We start from the raw sequence: 17,500 nt of genomic DNA, 5'->3' as shown, positions 1-17,500 counted from the left end.
AGGAGGACATTAAAACTTCCAATCCCTACCATCACGACCAACTGGACAGGATATTCAGTGTAATGGGTTTTCCATTGGAAAAGGACTGGGATGATATTAGGAAAATGCCCGAACATCCCACACTGGTTAAGGATTTCAAGCGCAACAAGTAATTTTSAATTGAAATCGCCTACTAATTGATAGATATCGGCTACCGGTTCTCACTACCGATTATTTAATCMMTCTTTTTTTGTTGTCCTAAATAGCTACCAGAGCTGTTCACTGGGCAAATACATGGAGAAGCATAAAGTCAAACAGGACTCGAAAGCCTATCAACTATTGCAGAAACTGTTGCTTATGGATCCAACCAAACGACTAACATCGGGAACGGCAATGCAGGACACGTACTTCCAAGAGGATCCGTTACCCACACAAGAGTTAGTATTCATTATTATTATTATTAATTGTTTTGAAGGTATCGGTAGTTTTTCTTAAAAAAAAGTTTAAACAAAATCTACTTTACCTAACATACACACACACATACAGTGTTTTTCATGGCTGTCCCATACCGTACCCGAAACGAGAGTTCCTTACCGACGACGACAATGAAGACAAAACCGATACAAACAATAAACAACAACAACAACAGCAACAACAACAACAACAGCAGCAACAGAATAACAACCAGAACCACGACAACAACAATCATAATCAGTCGGCCGCCAAACGGGTCCGTATGAGCGGTATAGGCGGTCAGGCAATGCCGCCGGTAACGTCAGGCTCGGGATCGGCAGCGCACGGTATGCCCAACCAGAACAGTATGTTTGGCAATAATCAACCAATGAATCAAAACTATGCGCAACGGTATTAAGGGAGAGTGAGTGAGGGTGGGTGGGTAGGGAACCGTTAGTTATTTGTGTGATTATATACAGAAAATAATTGATGATAAAACATACCGTTCCTCTAAAAAAAAATAAAATAAAAATAATAGGAATGATATACTCATTGTATAGTATTTATGTATTATACTGTAATATTTATATTCATAATGTGAATATATAAATATATATAGAATATATTATTGAATATTTACGGGAATTATTATCCACCAAATTTTTTTTAAAGAAAAAATCAATGTCTAAATTCTAAAAAAAAATGTTTACAACAAATTTTCTCTCTTAATTTTTTTGTTTATTTGTTATCTTTATATTTGTTTTTTTTAAATATATTATAGCTTTTTAAGTGTTTAACTAATTTATAATAATAATAATAGTAATAATTAATTTAGCCATTAATTATTATTATAAATTTGACAACAAATTTATTATTGTAATAGTTTTTTTTTGTTAGTCTATATTTATTTATTTTTTAAATAATAATTATTAGTGTATTTTTAAGTCAACTATTACAGTAATGATTAATTAATTTATTATTATTATTATTATTATTATTATTACTTACCTAGTAGAATTATTGTATTTAGTGTATTGTCTATACAATACAGTATATTTATTTATATATTTTTATTGACAATTAATTTACCGTAAATGTGCTGCTAATCATAGCCACACAAATAATTTATATACACAAATTAGTAAATGACAAATAAATAATAATAATATAAATTATTTGTATTTAATTTTAAATTTTTAAAAAATATTGTATTTAATATTTTTTATTATTGAGATAATTATTAAAAATAAAAACTTAAAATTAACGTAAATTTAATTATTTTTATTCACTAATTATTATTTATTCAATATAATATATAATTGTTTAAATGTCTAATTTACAAATTTATTAATAATAATAATAATAACAAAATACAGTCGATCCCTTAATTAAACAATAATATAATATTTTTTTTAATAAATTTTCATTCAATTAAAATAAAACACTACTACTACTACAGTAAATACAGTAATATCATGTCTATTATGTGTGGGTAACCGGTATTATCGGGTAACCGCACCGTTAGTTAGGCATTACGACAGGACCATCGTTGCTCAATACGTATCTCTCCTGTTCGACACTTTTTGTCGAAATTTATCTAAAAAAAAAACAAAACAAACAAAAAATTAATTGTCCGATAATTTAATATCCATTATAACCCCGGTATGGTTGGGGGTGAAAACATACGTGTGTGTGTTTGACATAATAGCCATACGCCCAGATTGGTAGTATACAGGTCGACATAAACATGGCAAAGCTGCCCCAAGTGGGCTTCCAGTATTGAAAATAGGTGGCCCGCATGGCCATGAATCGTTGGACAGCCGGATCCAACTAATGGTATGTGTGTGTGCGGGTAATAATAATAATAATAATAGAAATATATATATATAATTATACAATATATTACACATACAACCGTTAGACTAATACACACACACACTAAACACCCGTAGCCACAAATAACACTGCCCGTTGCTGACCAGTATACTGGCCCCGTAGCGGCGGGAATGGCCACTTGTTATTTTGTTGGTCGGTACAACTCAACAACAAAACACTACTAATAAAACAGGATTTATATATATCGACTCCTATTATATGATGGCCAGTAATTGACGGGTACGTGTGTATGTGTGTGTGTGGTTAGTATCACTGGTCACTGGCCGTTAAAAATACATACAATTTCCACGTGTGCGGCCGCTTTGTACGGATTATAGTTAAGCCGATTGTATTCGGCTTTCAATCGCTGGCGAATTCGGCCCGCCGTCTCACTCGGTCAACCTCTTCGGGACTTTCGTGATACTGGGGTTTGCCGTGCCATCCGAATTCACTCGACATGTTGTTGTTGGTGTCAATAATGCTGGTCATCATTGCGGAAATCGGGAGTCAAACAAAAACAAAACAATTATATTGTGATATATATATAAATCAATATTGGCCTCATGTTTGTCGGGGGTTATATCGGGGAGAGTGGGGGTGGGTATGGGGCGGGCTAATGAGTAATTAAAAAAAAACACTTACCAATTGATTTGGTTATAATAATAATAATAATAATAATAATAATTAGTTAGTATAACAACCAGTAATAGTAATAATATTAGTTAATAATTATGTTTTATAGTTAATCAATGGTTGTATACAACAAAACAAAACAATAACAACAAATATGTTTTGCACCCATACATAAACAACGTTACACACACATTTATAATAGTAATATACAATATATAKAGGTACAGTGCTATACAAATAGTATGAAAAACTATGTGATAGTTTTTCTAAAAAGGGGTCGGGGGGTTTACATAAAAATAAWGTATACTTAAAATATACAGTATATATATATCGTAACGCTTTATGTGTGTGTGAAGTTTTTTGATATGATTTTTTTTAATACATAATATTTTGAATGTAAATATAATACACATGTGTTTAGTGTTTAGGAAAATGATCACCAAATCAATTGATCCATCAATTGATTGATTGATTGAATCAATTCAATTGAGATACACATTGAGAAACCTGATGATGAAAAAGTGTTTTTCCGCCGCTATTAAAGTGGCCAACAGTTCGCGGCTATGCTTTTCGACTGTCGCGGCGGCGGCGGCGGCCACCAATCGGTGTCATCAATTAGTGGCCATCAATTGTCATCATCATCATCATCATAGACACCAATGCTGCCATCACAATCAGCGAAGATACTATCACWAYAATGTTGATCMTGTCGGTCGGAGGATACCAYCGTCAATGGACACCAATAATGATCATCGCCGAAACCGTCCCACACACGGCCAGCAGCAGCAGCAGCGGTCACCGCCGCCAATCATTACTCCTTACGACCGMATGTTTCCGTGGACATCGAGCCTAGAGTTTGCCCGCAGTATCTACGAAAATATTGTYTACTTTGACGGCCATTTGTTGGCCATCGACAAGCCGTGGGGTGTCGGCATACATCGCGTCARCGGAGCCAATGTGACCAATAAGTCCGGACGCCATGAGTTGGACATTCAAGTAAAAGGTTCGCCAAACTATTGTCTGACCGATGCGTTAGATCTGTTGARACAACTATTGGACTGCAAAAAGTTGAACTTCGTTAAGACYATCGACCGGAATATGTCGGGCATTGTATTGTTGGCCACCGACGAMATGACTGTCAATCGGGCTCAGCGAGCGTTACGCCGATCGACTTCCATGGAGGCGCCGGCCATGCGATTCCTATGTRTTACCAGCGGCTGGCCAACAGTCAGCAACGGTGGCAAAACGTTTCGGGAACGGGTAGGCATCAAACTGGTCGAACTCGATGAACTGGGCGATCACAAACACCCGACAATTATATCGGCTGCACAGTTGACTAACTCTATGCGCCGMCGTCAYGAWCCGCAATCTGATGGTATGGWAGTCAAGCCGGCACTGGTCGAACTGAGGACAGTCGACATTAACAAATCATTGGGCGTAGGAGCCGTCGAATTGGCCACCAATGTACTAAAATATGGTTTTATTAGTTGCTATTTGGCCAATAAGGCATCGTTTGTTTTAGGTATGTCCTACTAATAGACAATAGAAAATAATGGCCGATAATTACCTGTTAATAAAGGGGAACTCCTAATTTTTATTTATTGTTTTTTTTGAAAGGTGACACTCGTTTCGCCCATCAAGTCAAGCACGTACTGGGAATGTCCACTGCCATCAGTCACAAACAGGTAAACTTCTTTGACACTGTGGAACCATTGTCTGAGAAACTGTGCCGACAGTTGTCGGTCAGTGCCAATGGTCAGATACCGGTGCTTATACACCATAACCAATTGGAACTACCCATGTATTTGAGTCGAAAACAAAATGAAAAACAAAATTTGGTTATCCAGTGTCCGAAACTACCCGATTATTTTCAATGGACACTCGACCGATTAAACTTGAAGGTACCGTTACCGCCGCCGCCTACCTGTCCTCCTCAGCGACCGCTAGATGCCTTAACCTCTACTACTACTACTACTACTACTACTACTACTACTACTACTACTACTACTAGCGATACTAATAATAGTAATAATAATAATAGTGACACTAATGGTTAATATACTTATTTTTTTTAATAATTTTTTCAATTATGCATTTAATATAATGTATTATTTATAATTTTTATTATTAAATGTAAATTACAATACTAATTTGTTAGTCATTATGTAAAAATTTATTATCATAAAATAAATAAATATTTTAAAAATTGACCGAGGTTATTATTATATAGTATAGATATAAATTATATTGAATTAAATAATAAAAATTAATTTTTTTAAAAATCTATTATTACAAACGGGAATATTATATAAAATTTATTAAATGTTTAATAAATATTTACTTTCGGTGTTTAATTAATTAATTAATTCAATTACTATTTTAAATCTTAGAGTTAGTTACAGTATATATATTAATATATCATATATATAATTTTGTACTTTAACTAATTTTAAAATTAAGCTTGATAATGTATCAACATAATTGAATTGTCAAAAAAATAATTTTTTGATAAAGTTTTGAATGTAATATATTCTGCATATAAATAAATTATTTAGTATTACATTGTCATCGAAACACTACTAAACTGTCACCAATGTCCTCCTCCCCTCTCCCTCCCAACTAAACACATGTATTTTAAAGTGAAAGAAAAAGAGGACAGTTATGTGAAGGGAGAGGGAGAGAGAAAAAAAAACTACAAGTGATGAATGGGATACCGATATTTCAAAAAAATATGTATTCAATACCATTGGGCCCCCCCCCCATTGGCTTATTAAAAAATATTATATGTATATATACAGTATTATACATGTAATCTCATTGGATCACCATAATAAAATTATTATTATAATATAATACCCTATATAGTATAATTATATATATATATATATATATATATAAAAATGTGCTTGAATCTATAATGAACTAATTTATATAGTACTGTATAAACTATATCTAATATAGTACACAAAATTATCAATAGATTGCTGTATAATAATAATAATAATAATTTATTTTTTTGACAACTTTGTTCAAGATCATTTTTATTGTTGTTGTTGATGAAAATTAATAAATTATGTTTATAATAATTATCAAATTAAATTTAACTAGTTTAATTTTGTTTTAAAAAAATAAATATATATTATTTTATATATTTAATTATTTAAAAAAAAACTTAAATTTAAGTTATCAAATAATATACATGTATATATATATATATATATATATATATATATACATAAAACTTGTCAAACTACTATTAACTAGCTTAGACTGTATATACAATACTATATGATTACATACACTATTAAATATACAGTCAAATCATTATTTTTATTCAACCAAAAAAAAAATAATTGTATGACATTTTATATATGCATTGTTTAACTTATAAAAAATTATTATTATTATTATTATTGATGTCATACTACAGTATATGACACACATTATAATATTCACGTAATACTAAATATTTAATATATATATAGTATTACTGTATTTGTTTAACGCAATTGTTTTGTGTATTACTAGTATATTAGCTATTATTAAATGGTTTCATATATTTTTTTGAGGTGTAATTTATGGCCAGAAAAATGGTGGGTTTGTTATGTGTGTTATGTTATGATTGCATTAAAATAAACACTATATGTATGTATAATATTGAGTGAATAATAATAATAATAATAATAAATAAATAATATTATTATTATTACCGATACTATTGTTATTGTTATTCCCGAAACCGAAACCCAGTGTTAATCATAAACACAGTGTTAAGCGACGGGTGTGAGGACAGGGAGAGGACTCTTTTGGATGGATGGTTAGGTGTTTAGGTTTACCCAACAGGTCATGCATAACACATGCACCTACTGTTCCCGCGTCATACCAGTGCTGTCGCCCGCAAGCGATTTGTCGGCTACCGATTCACAGCCGCCGCCGCCGCTACTCGACGGCCATCAACTGACATTAACACGTGATTTTTGTTCGGCCGAATGTCTTCAGAAACATCACGTGAAAGAAAATCAAAAACTGAAGAAAAGTCTATCGTCGACACTGTCGATGACCACCACATTGCCCGCCGCCGCCGGCAGTTCGCCGTTAGCCGTTGTTGTTGCCAATGTTAACTCGTCATCGGCGACATCTCAGCAGAGGACAGATCAGCAACAAATGTCAACTACTAATAGTAATAACAATTTGACGCCCGCGTCGTCACCGGCCTCAGTGATGATGGCCACCGTCGAGACCAATATGATCAACAACAACAACAACAATACAAACTCATGCAATAGTGTTAACAGTATGGCCACCACTACCAGTCCGGCAGTCGCTGCCCATCATATCGGTACCGGTCTGTCGCCGGCGACCATGAGGTTATATAAGCCGCCGCGTGTCAGCCAAAAACGTTTGACAACTGGTCCGAGTTTTCAGTACGAACTGTTCGACCAGTTCGACTGGAATCAGTACTTGGAAGACGAAGGCGGCCGACCCGCACCCGCCGATTGTTTTAAACAGCACTCGAATCCGCCGACCAACGAATTCAAGATTAACCAAAAACTTGAGGCACTGGATCCCCGCAATCCGACCAGTACATGTGTGGCCACTGTTGTCCACTTTATTGGTCCACGTTTGCAGCTCAGGCTGGACGGATCAGATAATTCGAACGACTTCTGGGAATTAGTCGACTCGGAGTCGATTGCGCCGATCGGCACCTGCGAGAAGTCTGACGGTTTGCTTCAGCCGCCGCTCGGTTTTCGCAAAAATCCTTCTCATTGGCCGACATTCCTGTGCCAGATATTGACCGACGCCGACATTGCACCCGACAAGGTATTCAAGCCGACTCCTAGGGCGCCGAAAAGCAATAAGTTTGAAGTCGATATGAAGTTGGAAGCCGTGGACAAGAAAAATCCCCGATTGATATGTCCGGCCACTGTCGGCGAAGTGGACGGGGACAACATTTTCGTAACGTTCGACGGCTGGAAGGGTGCGTTCGACTACTGGTGTCGCTATGATTCGCGCGACATATTCCCGGTCGGCTGGTGTCAGCGCAGCGGACACCCGCTACAGCCGCCCGGGTCTAAAGGGAAAGGTATGTCTATTGTTGTGTTTAATTTGTTTTTTGTTTGTTTGGTTAGTACTGTTATGTAACTAAGTATTTATTTTTATCGGCCCAACAGTGCAACCGGTGACCAAAAAGGCTAAAACTCAGGCCACGAACAACAATACAAATTCCGATCAAAAGGTATCGGAAAACGGGTCGTTAAACACAAACAAAGTGAATGCAAGTCATCCGAATACTAGAACCAGTACAGCGTCGGCCGGCACTCAGGCCAGCGGCGCAACGCCGCCGACACATCAGTTAAATACCCGAAACGCAAGCACTAATATTGGCCAACAATCGGTGTCCAAATCATCGAATACGACTACTAATACTAATAATACCGCTACACATACGACGAGGACAACTAACGGCTTTAAAGATGAACTACGAATTGATACCTCCTCTCTGGGCAACGGCTCTGCCGCCGTCGCCAACACCACCACCAAAGCCAACTCATCAATGTCTTCATCATCGCCGGTGGGACAGTTGACTCCTAATAAACCTGCACTGAGTCCGAGACAGTGTTCACCCGGTTAGTAAACAACTCCTTAGTTTCATAGCGTATATTTCATTAATGTATTTCAGTTTGTGTTTATGTGAACCGTTTGTGCCATTGCGGTCCATACCTGAGCCTACAATCGGTAAAACGTTTGCCCGAAGCGTTTGGTCCGGGATCACTTAACAAGACCTTGCAGGACACTGTCCAGGCTTTTGTCAATTCGGCCAGCGATCTGCGAACAGCTTTCAATCTGGTTAGGCCGGGTAACGGGCGGCTAGTTGTTACGGCCAAAATCGGCGGCCGTACCAGCTTCCGAAAGATGCCCCATCTGAGTCGGGAGTCAACATTTTGGTCATATCTTCAACAACTGTTAGAGGATCTCAAATGCTGTCCGAACCTGTTGTCCATCAGGAAACTCGAGACAGGAAAATGTGATAATTGTTTGACAAATAGTAATAGTAATAATTTAGTTAATAATAATAATACTAATAACGGGACAAAAGTTAAGCCCGAGTTGTATGAAAGCAACCAAAAGACCAAAAATACTTTATCGGTTGCGACCGTCAAAACCGAACCCAAAGCTGTCCAATCGTCTGAGACACAGACAATCGGCACTCAGTCGTCGTCATCGACGACGACGACGACGGCGTCATCATTATCTATGAAGCGCCGGAACAGTTCACTTATTAATGATAATAATAACAATTTCAAGTCATCGACAAATACCAGCACTGATTTGAATAGTACTGCAAGTAGTGGTGGTTTTAGCCGAAGTACCGCTAATACTACTACTATTACTACTAATAATAATAATACTACTACTAATAAATCGCCGAAACTGATGTCGACATCGTTGATGTCGTCGGGTTCAGACATATCATCGATTAGTAGTTCGCCATCGCCTCAGCAGCAGCAACAGCTGAAGAGATCGTCGGCAGCGCAAACACACTACCATCAGCAGCAGCAGCAGCACCACCACAACCATCACCAACAGCAGCAGCTGCATCAACAACAACATCATCGGTTTGCACCATCGACTCCGGTACCGTCGTCATTGGCAGCGGCATCAGTCGCCCATTCAATGACCATAACACCGATACCGGCTATACCTTCGGCGGCTGCTTCGCTGCCACCGTTGTCGACAAATCCAGCCGATTGGACCATCGATGACGTAATCAGACACTTGATAACAGTTGATGTGTCGCTTGAATCGCACGCCGAAACGTTTAGAAAACATGTGAGTTGTTTTTTGATTGATTTATTTATTTTTATCGGTAAACATTGACATTTATTTTTTACGATTAATTTTAGGAAATCGATGGCAAAGCATTCCTCCTATTGAACAGTGATATGATGATGAAGTATATGGGCCTCAAGTTAGGTCCGGCCCTTAAAATATGTAATATCACTGAACGTCTCAAGTCTAACAACAAACGTCTATCAAATTATCATTGAAATTATTATTATGTGATGAGAGACCAGACATAACAAAACAAAAACAAACAAAAAAAGAGATAATAATTTAATGCAATTTTGTGTTATTTTTATTTTAGTAGTAATGGTTATTATACTGTATGTTATTGTTTTTCATTTTTGTGGATAGTTATGATTTTTTTTGTGAAATTATTAATTTAGAGATTTTTTTTTAAAAAAATGATTATTAATAGCCCACCTCCTCTATCTCGCTCTTACTTTACCTCCATTTGTTTATTATTATTAGTAGTATTTTTTTTATTAATTCAAAAAATAACATTTAATTTAATTATTGTTTATAAATTAATAATTTATATACGCGAAAAACAAAATTATTATTATTATTATTATAGGCTATTTCGTTGTATTTGAGAGAATTAAAAAATAATTGATGATAATTTAGTAATAATAATAATAATAATTAGTTATTTTTTATAATTATATTTTTTTTGTCAATCATTCATCCAATGTTTTTTTTGTTGATTTAAATTTTATCTAAAAAATTTCTAGAGATAACAACAAAATTATTATTATTTTCTAGCCGTAATCGACATCATCACCACTACTCATGCAATTATTGTAATTACTGGTATATATATTATCCGTACCGGTAATTAATACCTGTCACCCCCTCCCACCCCACCCCCGCGCTACTCGAAACACATATTATAAATCATACCATCATTTATATATATATATATTATTGTTAACTCTATGCCACCTAATTATTTAATTAGTTAGGGACCTAATGATTCAATTGTTGTATTGATTATTATTAAATAAAACAAACAAAAAAATATCTATTTTGACACAAAATAATAAGACAAATATATATTATATACGGTATATATATATATAATTGATATATAAAACTTGTTGATAAAATGATAAAAGTTTAGCAATTTTTATTATATTATATGATTTTTTGTTTTGTTTGAATTGTAAATATAATAATTATTGATTAAAAAAATGCTATATTTTGTGGTATATATATATATATTTAAAAAAATACATAAACTAATAATACTAATAGCACTTACAGCAGCACTCAGATATTAAATTTATACACACTTTCCTGAAACAACATACCGTTCCCCTTTCACGGCCTGCAACACACATATTAGGAGTGATTGATAACATTTATAACATAGTATACGGTATATACAGTATATTATAATTTAGTTATAAATTTTTTTAAATACAAATATAATAGTAATCACATATTTTTTGAAGTAAAAAATAACTAAAAAATATTTTTTTTGAATTATAATGAATGTATTGAATGATAGGTATATTATTACTGTATTATTATTATTATTATAAAACCAAATTGTAATTTTCTAGTTATGTATGATTTATATTTTGTTGCTGTAAATATATTTGTATAAAACAAACAAACAAACAAACAATTGTTTTGTTGATTTGATTAATAATTTATATGATATATATATATATATAAATATAATTAATATGAAATTATTTAACAAAACAAACAACAAGTCATTATCTATATATTTGATTAAAAAAAAGTAAATATAATTTTTTCATTATAAAACAAAACAAACAAAAATGTTTACAAAGTTTTAATTATATTAACTTTTTTTAATTTAATTTCATCATTTCACACACAAAAAAAATTGAAAATGTTTACTTTTTTGTTGTTATTAAAATTACAAAAAAAAACAATAATTTTATTATTACTATTAATTTTTGTCTAAATCTTCGAGAGAAAAAAACAAATTATAAATTCAATTAATTTTCAATAAGTTTTCTTTTTTTTCTGTTTTTATTATTGAATTGATTTTTCTTTTTAAAATTAGTTTCATTATTATTATTATTTAAAATAAATAAATAATTAAAAACTTTTTAATAAACATTTGGAGACAACATACCTTGTATTTTTGTGATAATAAAAAAAATAATAAAAACATTATTAATAATATTATTATTGAATTGTATCTTAAATTTTATTGCCAATTAAAACCCTTTAACTTTTGGTCTCAATTGTCGTCTAATTTTTTTTATTATAACAAAATATATTTTACTATAAAATTACTGTAATTTTTTTCAATAAGTTTTACCTAATTTTTTTTTGTGGGGGTTTATTATCATAGAAATTATTATTATTATTATTTATTTGCAAATTCAATAACCGGTATCAATTATTTTTAGTGTCCACAATTTTGACGCCACAATAATTGTATGTTTCAAAGTAGTTTATAAATTACCGGTAATTATAATTATTGATTACCGGTAAATGAAATTATATATAAGTCCATAAAAAATCAGTTATGAATTTTTTTAAATTATATTTTTTTTTAATTACTATATTTGTGATTAAATTACCACATAATCAATGACTAACAGATATCAGATATACAGTATATTAACAGTTAGTTAATTGATGACAACAACAACACCAACATCTATACAATCATTTGGTGTCAACTGTTTGTTGTTGTTGTTGTGTCTGCGGAACAGTTACACCCAAATACTTGTCCTGATCTTTAATCCAGTCGTCGATTTCGGATTTTTTCTGTTCGTAAACTTTCTGTTCGGCAATCAGTTTCTGGTGATAGGCATCGAGTTTGTCGTCTTTGATTCGTTCGCAGTATTCGCGCGTTAGTCGACGTAATGTCGACTTTCGGGTAGGTTTGACCACTATTTCGCCTAACGGTGGCGGCGTATAGTCGATCTTCAAGGTTTTCGTGACAAACTCGAACCGTTCTCTATCCGTATAGTATAGTTCGTTGAGCATACGGCGCCGTTTCTGTACCATTACGTTCTGGTGGCCTTTCAAATGGGCCGCCTATTTACCGAACAGACAGTTATCGGGTAGGGGGGGGGGTAATTGAAATACAATATTAATATGACTGTCCCACTCCTATCACCCAACCACCCCTCTGGACACTTACCCACCAGTCCACTTTGTAGAAGTGATGCAATAGGTTACGTATCTTAACAGTGTAATTGGTAACTAAACAAAAAAATAAGATAAGATATAAATGTATTGTTTAATTAGATTCTTGGGTATGGTATGGGAACGGTATGTAAACTACTACTACTACTACAACTACTACTGACTTCTGGCCTCCGGTGAGATGGTATCGCATGGATTTCGTTGCATTACTTTCATGATGTGATACTTCTGGTATTCGACAATATCTTTCTGTAATTAAAAAAAAAATCAAATCAATTGATGGTAATTATCTAATATAGTCTAATTAGTAGTAGTAATAGTTACCCGACGGGCAAACTCAAGTGTAAACTGTCGCCGGACGGGTTCGGGTGCACTGAAAAACAGACAGACAATTATTACAACTAACTGTTAGGCCGACCGACCGACCGAACTGTTTGGTCAAATACTTTTCAAGCTCTTTGCAATACATGGCGTCCAATACCAGTGCCTTCTTATCCCAAGTGCCGATATCTTGGACGGCATCACCCGATCGGATATGTCCGGGCAATCGTTTTTGGCGTTGCCAATAAAACGGTAAAAAATCGTTTGGCCAGCTATAAAATTTATAGTATCTACGACTAAATCGGCGACTAATGGCCAGTGGGAATGGACAGTCGCCTGTGTTGTTGTTGTCGTTGGTCATCATCGGCAGCCGATGATTGTTGACTACGGCGGCGGCAGCAGCGGCTATAATGTTGTTGTTGTTGCCGCCGATGACCAACTGATGGCGTAGTGAATGTATGGCCGATAGAGTTGATCTCAAAGTCATTGTGTGTGTGATGTATATGAAGACAATCAATGAAAATCACTTGATTTGATCCAATGGATTGACAAATAGTTTGCAATTTGCAAACCAATTGATTGATAGAATAAAACACAAAAATAATAAATATTAACAACACATGTGATCATCAATACCTGTACACACACTGTATAAAACTGTTTCATTATAAACAAAACCAAAACAATAATGCCCTCTACGTTATGATACATTTATTTAATTTTTTTTTTGACACTACTCTTAAATTACGTTATCATATTTTTGCTTACACAAATAGCTTAATAGTAATAAATATGATAACGTAATTTAAGTGTAGTGTCAAAAAAGTTAAATAATTGTTTAATAGATTGGCTGGCGATTATTGTTTTGGTTTTGTTTATAATGAAACAGTTTTTTTTGTATATCATGCGCACAGTTTTGTTGACATAATAATAATAATTTAAAATTTATTTATACCTAATAATCAAAAACATTTTATTTATATTTTACAGTTTTTAAAAATTAATTTTTTGATATAAATATATTATTTATTTTTTTTTTAAAAAAATACTAAAATGATTGATACATATAATATGATTTCATTCAGTATTACTTCACCAACAGTGAGACAAACAATAGATAGTCAGAAAAAAACAGTACAATCACTGTATAAAACAGTTATTAAAAAACAACATTTAAGTTATTTAATTAATAAACAATCAATTTGTGATCAATCGGTGTCTAATCAAGTGATGGATAATACAAATAATGTTAATATTACAGAAAGTTTTAGAAATTTACGATATTATTTAAATATATTCATCGATGAGTTCAATCAATATCTGCAAACCAACGAAATCCAGGGGTAAATAAAATAAGTTTATTAAAAAAAAAATATTTTCCGATTAATTGTCATTAATTTATTATGTTATTTGTTCCGTCCGGTTGTGTCCATAAAAAAAAAATAATAGATATATACCAATACAAGAGATCGCAGCTATAACCGCAACTATCGGTACATTATATGTTGAGTCACAAGTTGGCGGCGATGGCGCCGATGACACCAATGAATTGCACGAAATTAATGCCGAAGATATTGAAGGGCCGGTCGTTAGCAGACCGATAGTCATACCATCACTGCCACCATCTCACAGACCAATCTCTCGAATATTTCGTCCATTTATTGGTCGCATTCGGAGATCAATCGCTCGATTAGTGTTTCGTCCATTTAGAGGATTAATAAGACAATTACATACATCAATGATGGCATCTATTAGGTCTATAACTCCTACCGAAACATTGTCGTCTCCATCAATGGCCAACTATACAGAAAACGTTTCGGCAATAGCCGGGCCATCGCATACAAGTGGCCAAATCGGAGACAACAGTACTTCTGAGCGCAAAAGACTCTGCAATCAAGAGTGGTCTATATATGATTGTATTAAAAACATAATAAAATTGTCATCCGATTTGTTGACCATAGATAATAAGTAACTAATCAATTATATATATATATAATATTTTTATTGTAAATATTAAAACAAATAACTTATTTATGATTTATAATTATTATTATTATTATTTTCACACAATTAGTCCGCCGATTATTCTTCAAGAGTTAAGACCACAGTTGGAAACACTAAGACATTGTCTGTTTTGTATACTACTCAACGATCATTTGCTAACAAATGTTTTCAAGTGGTTGGACCGTCCGATTCAAGAATTGTTGGCATTGTATCCACCAGAAGATGAAGAACTAATGGCAAACAATGTGCCGAACGTAGACATCGAAGATGATAATCGCGATAGTGGCCGATCATCAGCCGATAGTTAAATATGTATAAAAACAAAACGGATATCAAATTGATTTTTTTTAAATATATATATATATATTATTGATTAATAGTTTTTATAAATAGTTTTTTTTTATATTATACTAAATTGTTTTTTAAAAGAAATATAATAAATAATTAAAAAAATTTTACATTTTTTTTATATAGCGTTTAGTATGCACTTTACGTATATGACTGGCCAGTCCTGACTTATGATTGGCCCGATGTTCACATTCTGGCCAATGGCACGGATACTGTCGTTCGTTTTGATGCATTTGCTTATGTATTCGTAGACTTTCGGGTCGCTTAAATGCCCGCTCACAACCGGGCCAATCGCACTGATGAATAGCCGGTACATCCACATGAACGCCCATATGTTTGTTAAGATCACCGTGATATTTCTGGACATAATCGCATCCGGGCCATGTACACTGTTGGGGATAGAAGTATCGTTGCATCGACTTGTAGGTCATACCGTGTTCGGCTTGCCGGTGCTTATATAATCTGGGTGTACTGGTAAACACTAGTGGACAGTTGTCTATTTTACACTTGAATTGATTGATACCACCCGACTGATGCCATTCCATATGATAGCGATATTCGCGTCTGGTTTTGAATAACCGATTACACCGTTTGTTGTTAGCATCGGCTACGCCTCCGCTGTAATCGCACCGAAAGTGTAGTAACGGATGAACTGTTATTAAATGTTTGTAAAACTTATGCATTGTATCGTAGGGTCGGCCGCAGCCGAACGTCGATTCCGGACACTGATAGACACGTTTGTCGGCATCAAAGCATTCGCGCCGTTGTTCAACATTTAGCGGACATATCGGACCTCGTTCTCCGCCACCCGAAAACTCTTTCTTCTTCTCCTTTACCGCCGTTGACGACGGCATACCAGTCTTAAGTATAGCGCCCGACAGGTGTCGTCGCTGATGTCTACGCAGCGAATCCAGTCGCCGATAAATTCGTGGACAGCCTGGTTGGTCGCACGTGTAACGCGCGGTCGAATGCGAACGAGTCATGTGTTCGTAGAATTGCCGATACGTTGGATAACATCTGTTGTTTTTTGTTCCCTCACACGACTCGTGCGGACACACGTAGGCGTTGAACCCGAAATCAAAATGTTTTTCCAATTCATCCTTCAATTGTTGGCTATTATTATCGTTGACTTCGATATTGTTGTCGACAAAGACAACACTCTTCCGTTGAAATGTTTGCCACTGTTTTTTCGATAGACTCTTAATCTTATGAATTCGTTGTCGATGTAGATTCAGACTAATCAGACGTTTGAATCTCATTTCACAACCCGATTGGTCGCAAGCGTACAATTTGTACGGATGAACGCGCGCTAAGTGTTCGCTGAACGCCCGATAATTCGGATAGTGTTTGCGGCAATCGGTTTCGGGACATATAAAGCCATCCAATTCGTTGTCCCAAAATTTTTGCCGTTCAGCATAGGTCGAGCCGTAACTGGACTTCCACTGGACGTACGCCATGTCTTCAGCGGCGGTTCTTTCACTTTTTGTCTTCTTCTTCATCGCCAATGACGACGACAATAACGACTCGTCGGTAACGATAGCATTGGTGTTGTTGTTGTTGTTGTTGTTGTCGTCGTCGCCTTCATCCGAGTCCTCGTCGTCGCCACCACTTTGTGGTCGATAGTCGTCGTCACCGCCGCCGCCGTCGTCGTCGTCATCATCGGTAGAAACTTCGTTCAGCACTTGTGTATTGTCTTTACGGGCGGTTAAGTCATCCGATTTGTTGTCAACTTTGCCGCCGACGACGACGACACCGACACTGTTGTCGTCGATGACCTCATTGGTAAAACAACATCCACTGTCGTCCACCACTTTGGACGTACGGACGACGACTTTCAGGTCTTTCACTATCGACTCGTGCCGTTCGGCGCACACACCTCTCAACTGGCGTCTCACTCGCT

General features: G+C 34.8%; 5 protein-coding genes and 1 pseudogene across 5 annotated transcripts in view; 3 read left to right on the top strand and 3 right to left on the bottom strand.

Annotated features, from left to right (window-relative positions):
- LOC128956543 (cyclin-dependent kinase 8-like) overlaps nt 1–858 on the top strand; it is a 2,236-nt gene extending 1,378 nt beyond the window's left edge. Inside the window, exons 6-8 of the mRNA XM_054302265.1 lie at nt 1–148; nt 246–416; nt 526–858. The exon at nt 1–148 is cut by the window's left edge and continues 256 nt beyond it. Of these exons, the coding sequence (XP_054158240.1) occupies nt 1–148; nt 246–416; nt 526–850 (644 nt within the window). The 3' untranslated portion in view covers nt 851–858. The remainder of the gene's footprint in view (nt 149–245; nt 417–525) is intronic.
- A 911-nt stretch (nt 859–1,769) lies between these two features.
- LOC128956554 (uncharacterized) lies at nt 1,770–2,788 on the bottom strand (annotated as a pseudogene).
- A 542-nt stretch (nt 2,789–3,330) lies between these two features.
- On the top strand, nt 3,331–4,997 carry LOC128956490 (uncharacterized). Its single transcript, XM_054302208.1, has 2 exons — nt 3,331–4,462; nt 4,558–4,997. Exons 1-2 carry the CDS (start codon nt 3,451–3,453, stop codon nt 4,995–4,997), a joined length of 1,452 nt encoding a protein of 483 aa, XP_054158183.1. The 5' UTR covers nt 3,331–3,450.
- Nucleotides 4,998–6,500: 1,503 nt separating this feature from the next.
- Nucleotides 6,501–10,230, top strand: LOC128956540 (polycomb protein SCMH1-like). Its single transcript, XM_054302260.1, has 4 exons — nt 6,501–8,023; nt 8,112–8,567; nt 8,621–9,771; nt 9,846–10,230. Exons 1-4 carry the CDS (start codon nt 6,787–6,789, stop codon nt 9,987–9,989), a joined length of 2,988 nt encoding a protein of 995 aa, XP_054158235.1. The 5' UTR covers nt 6,501–6,786; the 3' UTR covers nt 9,990–10,230.
- A 2,128-nt stretch (nt 10,231–12,358) lies between these two features.
- On the bottom strand, nt 12,359–13,903 carry LOC128956549 (28S ribosomal protein S15, mitochondrial-like). The gene is made up of 5 exons (XM_054302270.1): nt 13,374–13,903; nt 13,252–13,300; nt 13,092–13,176; nt 12,923–12,984; nt 12,359–12,816 (listed from the first exon to the last, which is right to left on the bottom strand). Exons 1-5 carry the CDS (start codon nt 13,733–13,735, stop codon nt 12,442–12,444), a joined length of 933 nt encoding a protein of 310 aa, XP_054158245.1. The 5' UTR covers nt 13,736–13,903; the 3' UTR covers nt 12,359–12,441.
- A 1,424-nt stretch (nt 13,904–15,327) lies between these two features.
- LOC128956488 (zinc finger protein 555-like) overlaps nt 15,328–17,500 on the bottom strand; it is a 3,882-nt gene continuing 1,709 nt past the window's right edge. The window contains exons 2-3 of the mRNA XM_054302207.1: nt 15,712–17,500; nt 15,328–15,482 (exon numbers count right to left, since the gene is read on the bottom strand). The exon at nt 15,712–17,500 is cut by the window's right edge and continues 211 nt beyond it. Coding sequence (XP_054158182.1) covers nt 15,443–15,482; nt 15,712–17,500 — 1,829 coding nt within the window. The 3' untranslated portion in view covers nt 15,328–15,442. The remainder of the gene's footprint in view (nt 15,483–15,711) is intronic.

Source organism: Oppia nitens, unplaced genomic scaffold, assembly GCF_028296485.1.
Source record: "Oppia nitens isolate AA-2021 unplaced genomic scaffold, nextdenovo-longstitch-racon4-pilon3 scaffold30_pilon_pilon_pilon, whole genome shotgun sequence".
NCBI lineage: Eukaryota > Metazoa > Arthropoda > Arachnida > Sarcoptiformes > Oppiidae > Oppia > Oppia nitens.
This window is presented reverse-complemented; position numbering and strand designations above follow the sequence as displayed.

Bases quoted from the DNA above. Each gene is read 5' to 3' on its own strand.
- LOC128956540 (XM_054302260.1), top strand. From the start codon at position 6,787: ATGCATAACACATGCACCTACTGTTCCCGCGTCATACCAGTGCTGTCG. The intron at 8,024-8,111 runs GTATGTCTATTG...TCGGCCCAACAG, and splicing joins GCCCGGGTCTAAAGGGAAAG to TGCAACCGGTGACCAAAAAG. The intron at 9,772-9,845 runs GTGAGTTGTTTT...GATTAATTTTAG, and splicing joins CCGAAACGTTTAGAAAACAT to GAAATCGATGGCAAAGCATT.
- LOC128956549 (XM_054302270.1), bottom strand. From the start codon at position 13,735: ATGACTTTGAGATCAACTCTATCGGCCATACATTCACTACGCCATCAG. The intron at 13,301-13,373 runs GTATTTGACCAA...TCTGTTTTTCAG, and splicing joins TATTGCAAAGAGCTTGAAAA to TGCACCCGAACCCGTCCGGC. The intron at 12,817-12,922 runs GTAAGTGTCCAG...TTCGGTAAATAG, and splicing joins TCTACAAAGTGGACTGGTGG to GCGGCCCATTTGAAAGGCCA.